At 37.0% G+C, this 11,598-nt stretch overlaps 1 protein-coding gene across 1 annotated transcript; it reads left to right on the top strand.

Annotated features, from left to right (window-relative positions):
• The first annotated feature begins 3,638 nt into the window (after positions 1–3,638).
• Positions 3,639–8,759, top strand: LOC107812561 (glycosyltransferase BC10). Its single transcript, XM_016637707.2, has 2 exons — positions 3,639–4,889; positions 7,913–8,759. The coding sequence occupies exons 1-2, from the start codon at positions 4,362–4,364 to the stop codon at positions 8,549–8,551; spliced, it is 1,167 nt and encodes a 388-aa protein (XP_016493193.1). The 5' UTR covers positions 3,639–4,361; the 3' UTR covers positions 8,552–8,759.
• The last annotated feature ends 2,839 nt before the right edge of the window (positions 8,760–11,598 follow it).

The following is an 11,598-nucleotide window of genomic DNA, read 5'->3' as shown; positions in this document are numbered from 1 at the left end:
TCGTCTATGCCCGTTCATCGCGCTTGGCTTAGACGATCTAGAGGAGACAACCACGTGCAATACAGTGAAGTATGGCAAAGGTACTGATCACTTCACAGAGAAAAAATAAAAGACATGAAATCTCGTCTATGGGCCGCGCGAAAGTTGACGAGCCTTCCTGTTTTCCTATGATTTTGGATTGCATTGAACGAACCTCCACCCTACATAGGTCAGATAAATATATTCTAAAGTAATTTATGAGAGGTTACACAATGCTTTTGAAGACAAGGAGACGCTAGGAGCAAGATGAAGGATTTGGCCTAGGGGTGTGCATTCGACTTATCGATTCGATTTTGACCCTTATCGATAATTACTTATCGATTATCGATTTGTACATATGCTTATCGTTATCGTTTCAATAAGGTTTCGATTTTTTCGATTTCGATTTATCGATTTTTGGGGCTTATCGATTCGGTTATCGATTACACCAATAAGAAAATTTACGGGATTCCACGGAAAGTATATTGCTGCAAACACACCTAACTAATATGGACAAAAAGAAGCTAAAATAAGAAGAGCACCGTTTATAACATAAAAATTGTGTCAACATGCACATGCAACGAAACTAAAGTAAGGGATCAAATGTATACCACCAACACTCCAACGGTATAAAAAAAATAAAAATACATCATCTCACGACTAATTCTATTTTCTATTAATTTGAACTTCATTCCCTTGAGCTTTAAATATGATCATTCCTTAAATGTGGTAGATCAAATAATAGGGTTAGAGATTTAGGGTAAAGGAAAGTATATTATAGAATAAGGGTAAAAAAAGAAATTTTTTTTAGTATATCTTATCGGTTTATCGATCGAAGAGGACAAAATCGAAATCGATAAACCGATAACAAATAATCGATTCGATTTATCGATAAACCGATTCGAATGCACACCCCTAATTTGGCCACAAGTTTTCCCTTTCTTCTTCCTATTTTCCGTTGTTGGATATGAATTATTATTATTATAATTGTACATACTATTATGAATAAATAAAATTTCTCTCTAGAGTTTGGATGGAACCTTTGTAGAATGAATTTTTATTGCTTTTTAATATAATTGAGTCTTTGAATTGTTTTACTTGTTCAATTATATGCTTAATTTAGTTAGTTGAAGGGCTCTCGATTAACTGTGCTTTTACGTATTGATCGAGAGAGAATGCATATTTATGCAGCTATTGAAAAACGTCACTCCTAGGCAATATTTTAAAAGGCGGGGGTGTGAGGCGAGGCGTAAGCCCTGAGACTTGGGGCGTAAGCCCCACAGATCTTTAAATTTTACTAATTTTAAGAATTTTAAGATAGTATAAAATAAAAAATAATTATACAAATTACATTAAAATCAAAAAATTATAACAAATAATCTATTTAAAATATTTATAAATTATAATTCAACCATGAATAATACGAAAAGTATGACATATATCATAATATGCAAATTAGCTGCAACGTTGTTACAACTCAAACATCAAAAGTAATGTATTCGATACGAAATTTTATACGTATCTCTTAAGGAGTAATGAATCTTGAAAGAATTTTGATATTATAATTTGATATTTTTTTAAAAATACTCCTTTTATTTAATATGCTTTTTATTTGAAAAAAAACTTATATAAAAGATAATTCACAACTTAAATATGATTCTCTAGCATCATTTATTTTTAATTTTGAACAAGTTAATAAAGTGACACATAATTCACCATCCAATACCATGATAACTAATTATTTGTAAATAGTTAATAGTTAATACTAAGTTTTTAAATTAATAAGTATTGTATCACGTAAACATGAAAAAAAAAATTTAGGAAAATAATTATAAAAAAATTATGGACTATTATATAATAAAGACATAACAAAAGTTAATAAATAAATACTTTTTAAATGAAATATTTATTTAAAATTTACTATCATAGCAGTCTTAGTGGATAACGTGCAATAATTTTTATTCTAATTATGACATAAAATACTTTCAACTTAATCATTTATGATTAAGAAAAAAGTAACTTTGAATAGTCAACGATTTATTAAGAAAACTTGTGCATTTACAAGGTTAGATGCACACAATTACATAAAGTTCTATTAGGCGAGCCCACTACGCTGGGCAATGGGCATGTCCGGGGCGTAAGCCCCAACGGCCGAGGCATAAGTCTCATGGAACTAAGCCCCACACAGAAGCCCAGGAGCGTTTTATGAGTGCTCCGCCTTGGGGCGAGCCCCGAGCGAGTCCCAATTCTGCCTTTTAAAACAGAGCTCCTAAGTATATAAGAAATCATTCTATGAGGTTAAAAGCATAATTAGATAATGAAGCTTTGCCGTGGTTATGGCGAATAGGGAGAAATTGCCATCTATAGTAGTTCGAGATTGTAATTGTGATTGCTCGAGACAGAACCGCGATAAGTAGGATGCTTACGAACAGTAGAGAATAAATTGGCGAAATTATAGGTGACGTAACAAGAAGGATTTCGACAATTGGAGAAGTCATAACTCTAGGCCTCCTTTCTCTTGAATTCACTCATTTCTCTTTAATTGATAATTTTTGCTGTTTTTCTAGTATTTATTAGTTAATTAGTCTAAAATAAAAATGCAATCTTTATAACTAGGAAATTATTTAAACTTGTGTCTTTTTTTGTGATGATGAAAAATTGTAGCTAAGCCTTAATTCTTTATGGATTCAATTCCGTACTCTAAGACCAGATTATATTTAAAACATCACGTATTCTTTTTAGGACTAGAGTTAGGCATCATCACTTTCATTTTATTGAACTTATTAAAAAGTGTGTTATAAGTTTTATGATGATCATAAGATTTTTAATTTTGCTGGTTCTTATTTTTTGCATGTTTGTTGATATAATAGTACACCACACTTTCCTCGTTAGTATTAGTAAAGTAAGATTAGGCCTTTTTATTTGCACTTTTCCATTTGAGGATTATATTATTAATATACACAAGCCATTTGTATATACCTTTATCAATTAATTATAATTAATTAATATTTACTCTCACACCAACTTATCACTTATTTATAATAAACTAACACTAATACTTTCACTTTCCCTATTTATGTGATATAATTTTTTTAATTTTGTCTGAAAAAGAATGATATCTTTCTATATTTAAAAATAATTTAATTTTATTTTTTTTACCTTTAATGAGATGCTTTATACTTAAACACATATCTACAACTTGTTTTAGAATTTAGACCATTAATAAAGCCATTCTTCCTTTTTTAAATTATGTATCCAATCAAACATGACCACATAAAATAGAGGAAAAAGGTTTAATTTAGTGTAAATATTAAGTGAGAATTTTTTTTTTACTTTATACATTGAGTATTCGAAATTCACTCGTCCAATTATAGCATGTTTGGTCAAGTTTCTAAAATCAGTTTATTTTGAGAAATGCGTTTCTCAATTTGGTTAGAAGCAATTTGTGTTTGATTAATTAATTTGAAAAATACATTTAACCCCCAAAAAAAGCTTGTCCAAATAGACTATTTTTTCATTCCTATTGCTTCACCACCACCCCTCACCCCACCACCCACCACCCACCACCCACTCACCAACTTGAGGGCATCTCTGTGCGCATGTGATGTGCCAACATTCCCAAACACGTTCTCACCTTATTCTTTAGATCTCCGTCAACCTTTGCTGCCACCTTTGCAATTTCACCATTTACCCTTATTTATGTGCTCATTCCTCCATGAAAATCTGCCCATTTCACTGACTGCATTTCTTTTTTCCTTTTTTCTTTGCCCCTTCTTTTTCGCTTTTGGTTTGCTCGCTCAGCTTTTCCTTTTTTCAGTACATACTCTCTTGTCTAAAAATTCACTCCTAATACTAGTCAAGATTAGACCAAATAATCATTTTCCAGCTTTTCGACTTGACATATTCAGAATAGCATAGCCACCAATAAAACTTCCCTAATTGACAGATTAGTCGTACGTTCAATAATTCTCTTAATTTCTTCTTCAGCTGAAGTTTCCAAATTAATCTGACTCTGTATTCAATTCTAGACGGTTACTCTTTTCTCTATACCTTTTATAACTTCTAATCTTTTTTGGTAAACAAACTTGTGTTGCAAGATTTACTGGCCTGCTCTTCTCTTTTCAGCAAAACCCTACTGTTTAAAAAGCTCCACTCTTTGGTTTGAAAAGGGTAAAAAGTTTGGAGCTTGGTTCCTATTTTGCTGTTAAAATTGCTGTTTTAGATCCTGGGTTTTGGAAAAAGATATCATTTTGATGATCTTTCCCTGTAAATTTTGATGTTAGATTGTTGATTAGATTTGGTTTGATAAAATCCCTAGAAGGGAATCTTTGATGGTTAATTAGATGCAATCAAGAGTTGTTGAAATGGAGGAGAATAAAGATCCATTAGTAGTTGTAGGTAGAACTAATCACCCAACTAGGGCTTTGCCACAGAGGCTGCTACAGTTGCTGATGCTGTTTTTGTTTTTGTGTTTTACCTTTTCTGTGGCTAGTATTTATATGATCAAGTACTTTGGATTTCATAGCATAGTTCCTTCAGTAAAGCCTAGTTTACAGCCATGTATTGAGGAAGAATCGAATAAATTAGAGCGCTGGATTAATCCTCCGTCTAATTTGATGCATACTATGTCTGATAAAGAGTTGTTATGGAGGGCTTCTATGGTGCCGCGAATTAAGAAGTATCCGTTTAAGAGGGTTCCCAAGATTGCATTCATGTTCTTGACTAAAGGACCATTGCCGTTGGCGCCTATTTGGGAGAGGTTTTTTAAGGGGAATCAAGGACGTTATTCAATTTATATTCATTCATTGCCCTCTTTTGAGGCTGATTTCCCGTCCTCATCGGTGTTCTACAAGAGGCAAATTCCCAGTCAGGTATTTTCATGCATATTTTGCCTTCATTTGTACATGTCTTCTGTATCAATCTATACCTTGATATTTTTCTTGGTTTATGTTTGTTTTTGTATCTTTTAAGTTGAAAACCATGTGCTAACTTGTTCCCGAAAAGGATATGTGGCTAAATATGTACTAGATTGCATTTTCCCTTGTTAGACCAACTCGTGCATCCTTAATGACAGGAACTTCATTCATTCAAGATTCCTTTTTTTTGGTGTTGAGGGAACTCATCTATTCTTCATGACCATAAAGTCACTCCTAATTAATGTCTAAGTTGGGCTGAAGCCATAAAAGGACCTCTGGCTGTTATGATCAATCCTACCTTCGCTTTGCCATTACCGGCGTGGAATATATCAAAAATAATGTTTTCCTTTGATATGGAAAACCCCATCTTCTAAACCCCTCTAAGCACAAGAGTCAGCAGTGATCCTTCCCAGCTTGCTCCACTGGTAACCCAAAGCTCCAAACTCAAGGTTGAAGGTGGAGGGTCAATTCTGCTAGGCTATTTGTATTGTGCTTGTAGTAAGAGATAAATGTTTTTATTTGAAGTTGGGGCAAGCATATCTAAGTCTTATGGAAATGTGGTAGTTTGTTGGTATATCATGATGCACCCTGCAGTCATTTTTGGGTGAAACGTATATGTGTATCTAAGGTGGAAAGCCAGATCAATCAGCTAATATTGTAGTATAATGTTAAAGACATGGTTAATGTATGTGGTTTTTGTCCTTGTATTGTCCTCTTTGCAAACCATGTGAAGATTGGATTTTGGAACACAATTTTGCCAGCTTCTTCAAGGAGAGCTTTTGACATATATGCAAATTCTCTTTACAAGTATCAGTTCAGTTCCATGAGCACAGATCTAATAGTGGAAGTTGATCGCTGGATAAAACAATGATAACTTGATCTTAAATGTGTGCCATCAGCATGGGATTAAGTGGGAAAGCAAATAATGTAGAAGTGCTTGTTTGATATCAACTGCTCTGAGATCTTATATCTGATAGTTTGAACTAGTTACTGCAGGGGCCTTAGTTTATGAATAAAAACCTGAAGAACAATTTAACCTTTTCAAGTCAGCTGGATATCATTCATGATTTCTCTTCTAATATACTAGTATGAACTAGCAAGGTCTGTACTGTAATTTTGTTGGACAATTTCTATCAACAAGTCATGCAGAGTCGCTTTTCGCAGTTTCCTACGAGTTTCCATCTCCTTGCCATAGTATTTCTAGATACAGTGTGGATGTTTCTGGATCGAGGGTACTTGCATTGGTGTTCTTGTGACTCACCGTGCATTTGAATATATGGGCAACCAGATTTGAAAGTAATGGAGTGATATGGTGTGTTACATCATCCTTCAAGTTGTTCCCTGTGAATAATATCTCAGGAGCACATTTGCAGACCTGGAGTGTAATTGTCTATTCCGGCACCCCACTTCGTTATTGAGATAGAAGTGGGTGACTTGGCTTCTGGATTCTTGAACCTGAGGGCTTGCCAGGTTAAGTTAATGCTGAAAATCTGGTTGAAGAATCCTGATTTAAGTTTAGGACGGTCTGCTCTAGTTTTATGTATGTGCTGTTGGCTGTGCTCTAATAATAAGTAAAAGCTCAGGCAGCCTCTTATCTCACAGTTTTAGCTTCTAAAGTTGTTTCAAATAGCACTGCCAAGGGGAAGATTGTGAAGGTGAGAACTAATGTCAAGGATCTTGTTGCCTGAAAAATCTTTGCGTCCCTAGGAGCTTATATTTCTCACATTTTTTAGTCAACTCATCCTAGATGTGCCACCGAATATCATTATCCTTGTGCTAACCTAAGTTGCTCGGACTCGGGTGCGGGCATCCGATACGGGCACGGATCCGAGTGTTGGATTCGGCAAAATTTAAATTTTAAGATTCGGAGGTGCGGATCTAGGTATGGATACGGGTGCGGGGATTCGGTTAAAAAAATTCAAAATTATAAAAAATAGAGCTATAAAGAGAAAAACTAAGACATTCAAGGCCTTCCACCAGCTCTCCATCTATATCGCTGCTACTGTCCACCGGAAGTCCTAACTCAGAACACGACCCCTTGAATTCTTGGTTTTTCCGAAACACAAAGCAACAAATATGAGACAAAAGTACTACAATATTGAAGGTATGCCATTTCTCATATCTTAATTCTGTTTTAATTTTAATTTGAGAAATCAAAATCTCAATTTCCCCCCCTCAAATTTGTCGATGGACTCAGGTCAAAGTATCCGAAGTTACCCGTGTCGAGACGGGTGCGGCACCAAAAACGAAGAGTCCGCGCAACTTAGGTGCTAACACTTGCCGGTTTTAGTTTGTATGTTCTGCTTCCTGCATTCCTCTCCAGTGATCTGAGCTGTTCTCTTTCCCATAGGTAGTAGGAAAAGTGAGCAGGATGATGACAAGGGAAGCTTTTAAAGTGAATTTAAAATATTGAAAAGGCTAACAACTAAGCATTGCCAGAGGATTAAGTATGCTGTTAGCTTTCATGCTTGAATGTTCAGTATAATTTCATTTGTAATTCCGATCATTCAAAGCAGATAATGATGGTTATGCTGTAACAAGAACGGCATAGCACTCAGCTTGCTAAAAGAAAAGCAACTTAGCTTGCAAACAAACAGGATTTTCTATTATAATATCAATCCTCTTAGACGGTCTTGGAGACTACTATCACTCCCTCTCTCAAGTGTTGTTCTTCCTTAAGTGCTCCTAGTGAATGATAGTGCAACGAAGTAGCAGTTTGTTGATGTAGCTTGCTTCAAAAACATTGATAAAAGTTTCAGAGGATAGTGCAAAATTTTTCTCACTATTTTGGTGTTCTATTCATCTTCATCTGCTGCTAGTTGGTGTTCTAGTAGTTATCTCATGTTCACTATGGCTGTCTCTTTGGTATGGTTTTGCTCGTTCTTACTTCACTAGAAACTGCTTTAAACGTGTTTTTATATGGAATTGGCTTAGTTGTGAGTAAGTTGCTGATGATCTTGTAACTTTGTTCTTCAAAGGTGACAGAATGGGGAAAGATGAGTATGTGTGATGCTGAGAGAAGACTCATTGCGAATGCATTGCTTGACATCTCCAATGAATGGTTTGTTCTGCTTTCCGAGTCGTGCATTCCCCTCTACAATTTCAATGTCATCTACAAGTACATAAGTCAGTCAAAGCATAGCTTTATTGGTGCATTTGATGATCCTGGACCATATGGAAGAGGTCGATATGATGAGAATATGTTGCCCGAGGTTAACATTACTGACTGGCGCAAAGGATCACAGTGGTTTGAAATCAATAGGAAGCTTGCTCTTTACATAGTTGAAGACACAAAATTCTACCCCAAGTTTGCGGAGTTCTGCAAGCCAGCATGTTATGTAGACGAGCACTACTTCCCGACTATGCTAACTATTCAAGCATCAAATCTCTTGGCAAACAGAAGTATAACATGGGTTGATTGGTCGAGGGGCGGGGCTCACCCTGCTACATTTGGAAAATCAGATATCACCGAAGAGTTTATGAAGAGAATGTTGGCAGGGGGTAACTGTACTTATAACGAGCGAAATATATCAATGTGTTTTCTTTTTGCAAGGAAGTTTGCACCAAGTGCTTTGGAACCTCTGTTTCTGCTAGCCCCAACATACTTAGGTTTCTAGATTTTGTTGAAATCTAATTTTGTTGTATAATTAGATAGGTTATACAGTTAAGACAGGGCTCTTCAGAATTTCTTGGATCATTGCATTTTTTTTTTTTGCCCGCGTGTTGATATTGTTTTTGGATTGCTTTACTGATACTGTTTTTTGGCCATTTCCAACCTTGAAGCTATAATAGACATGTACAGGCATCAGAGGTTTTTGGCCTAAATTGCTTCGTATTTCCCCCTATACTCTTCCAATTATTCTTAGTGTTGATATTTTTATGATAGCTAGAAGAAAGCACATGCAGTTAAATAATGGAAAAAACTTGCTCTTACTTGGTGTTTAGGTCACTCTAAAGTAGCATGATGTGTTTTTTACATGCATTTTTGTTAGTTAATCATGTTTAACTAATGTGTAGTTTTACCTTAATTTATAATTTAACAATAGTAAAGTAATGTGGTGTGGTGTAGACATCATATGAGTTTTTTTTTTCCTGATAATTAACTGTGATAGATACAGCTAGATGAAACCAAATTGAATCTGATTGAAAAAAAATACAAATTGAAGCTGGTGAAGTTCTTGTAATAATTGGGCTACAAAAAGAAAATCTCTCACACACATACGAAAGTTACAGAGATTCAGAGAGAGTTGGAACGTAGAACGTAGAGAAGCAAACTTCTACAACGCTGCGTTCCGGTTACCAATTGGGTTAGGTGGTGGGACGAAACGTAAAGAAAGGTGAATGTACAAAACGGTAAGTGGGAAAGATACCCTTAAATACACTAATGTCTGTTTGACTAAAAAGAGTTGGGTCTTTTTATAAACTAACTGAATAGGAAGATTCGAGGTAAATTCTAGTCAAAAATAATTCATCCTAGATCTAAGACAGAGGATAAGAACAAGCAAGCATAGCTGAACATAAAATTTAACCATAGTTATAACTGAATCCCGTAATATAAGAAGAGGATGGTGATTTACATAATATTGAATAACAATGAAGAATACATAGATAAAAATGGTCATCGATCTTTAACAAGGCTGACCCCCATACATTTGACATGATGAGGCTAATGTTGTATATTGAGGATCTTAGCTTCCTTGCTTCTTTCTCTTTGGCGAGGAGAAAGAGATGAAGATCCTTCTTTTCCGAAAAATGTGTCTCTGTGTGAGTTTGTTTCAACCCCCTTTTCTTCTTCTTCTCACTTAGTTTATATACTAGGTATCCTCATTTATCCAACAGTCATTAGCCAAGTACCTAAGCCATTTGACTGTATTACTGGTTGACCCTCTGAAATGTCGTAACATCCAATTCGCCGCTCAAGCATTCTGAATACACGACCTCGGTCGTGGCCGAGATGTGCATCGTTATAGCGTTGTATGGATACAACTTCGGCCCAAGTGACTTTTTGTCTGTTCCTCTTTCATGCAGATTCTTATTTGGTCAGATTTTGACCCATACAGTTAGTCCCTCCGCCTATTGGGGTCGTCTTTTGGCGAGCTCGATGGGCGGACTCTGTCGATTCGAAAGTTGTGAGAAATCTGAGCACTTTATGCGAGAGGCGAGTACCTCCTGGCGAGGTAGCGACGTGACATTTCGAGAGTTGTATCAGACCGTCACGTCAGTTCAGAATGTCATTAAAACTCTTCATGCGTCATTATGTCGCACATTTTCTAGGCATTGCGTCGTTTCCCGTGCCCTTTCCGTTTTCAAAATGGCGGCGTTTGGTTTTCCCGCTCAGGGTATTTATATCCCTATAAATAAGGAAAAATCTTACGTTTGAATGTTATACTTCCCAATCGCTCAAGAGAGACTTTTGCAGCTTTTCTTCTTCCCCTTCAGTTTCTCACATTTCTTTTTCTGTTAACAATTCTTGTGGCCGCTACCTTTTTCCCTTATCATTCCAGATTTTCGCAATCAAAGAAAAAATGGATAGTGCATCCTCTAACCTTGATAGAGCCGTTGGTGCTCTGGTTCCGGAAAATGATATACCCCTACTCAAAGAGGGAGTGGATCCGACTGAGGACGAGAGTTTTCCGACGGTAGATGAGGTAGTTCCCCGCCCAGGGAAGGCGAAGACTGACTTCAATAGCCCTGCTGAGGATGAGCCGGAACCTATTCTTTCTATGATGGATGCTGCGGCGCTCACGGTGTTCAAAGCCAAATGGGGAATCCCTGATCACATTGAATTGGTTCCTGCGGGTCGTGACATAGTCATATACACCGCCTGGGCTACTGTGCGTTCTATGCATATCCATTTGTCATTGGATACATGCTTCCCCTTCCCTCCTTGGCGGTGGACTTCTACTGCTTCTACGAGGTGTGTTCGGCTCAACTCTCTCCATACGTATACAAGCTCTTCCTTATGCTTATCAAGTACGCGGAGCTGGCCAATCGGGGAATTTCTGTACAACACATGCTTCACCTTTTTGTCCCCCATTTCATAGGGGCACGATGATTCACATGCGTCACCGTAGAACCAAGGGTTTGGTGGTGAAGATGGATGATAAGGCCAATTGCCACTTCTGGGAGAACTTCTTCTACATCTGAACATAGCACGTGGTATCGAACCCTGCGGGGTTTTCTAAGGCGTGGAATTTCGCCCGTAGGTCTCCCATTCCTTTTATTACATTATATTTGTTTTTGAACGTGGTTGTTGTTCGTCTCCCCTTAGTGACCATCGAGTGTTTTCTGTTTCTGCAGCCGAGAGGGTACCCCCTCTGCAAGATGCCAATATTCTCTAATGGTTGAGCTCGATTTTGCCCCATACGATGGGGATCCGCGAATGGGCGCCTTTCCACAAGATGTTTGGGCGCAAACCTTCCGCTGGTAAGTCGACTTATTTCGCCCCTACTTGCTTTGTTCTTTGCTCCGTCTTTTTCTTTATCTAATCTTTGTTTGGTCGATTCTCATATTGGTAGGTCGGAGAGGAGCGAGAAGGATAAGGGGTCCTGTCCTTGCTTTCCGTCAACCAGTTTTCTCTTCCCGGCCCATACCAAGGGTAACTGTGGATGAGGGCGTCCAAAGTTTGGTTGCTCAGCGGACCGCATCCGCGATCAAACCTATT

The sequence above is a fragment of the Nicotiana tabacum genome, chromosome 1, assembly GCF_000715075.1.
Source record: "Nicotiana tabacum cultivar K326 chromosome 1, ASM71507v2, whole genome shotgun sequence".
Lineage (NCBI taxonomy): Eukaryota > Viridiplantae > Streptophyta > Magnoliopsida > Solanales > Solanaceae > Nicotiana > Nicotiana tabacum.
The sequence above is the reverse complement of the archived record's forward strand: the minus strand, read 5'-3'. Positions and strand labels throughout refer to the sequence as shown.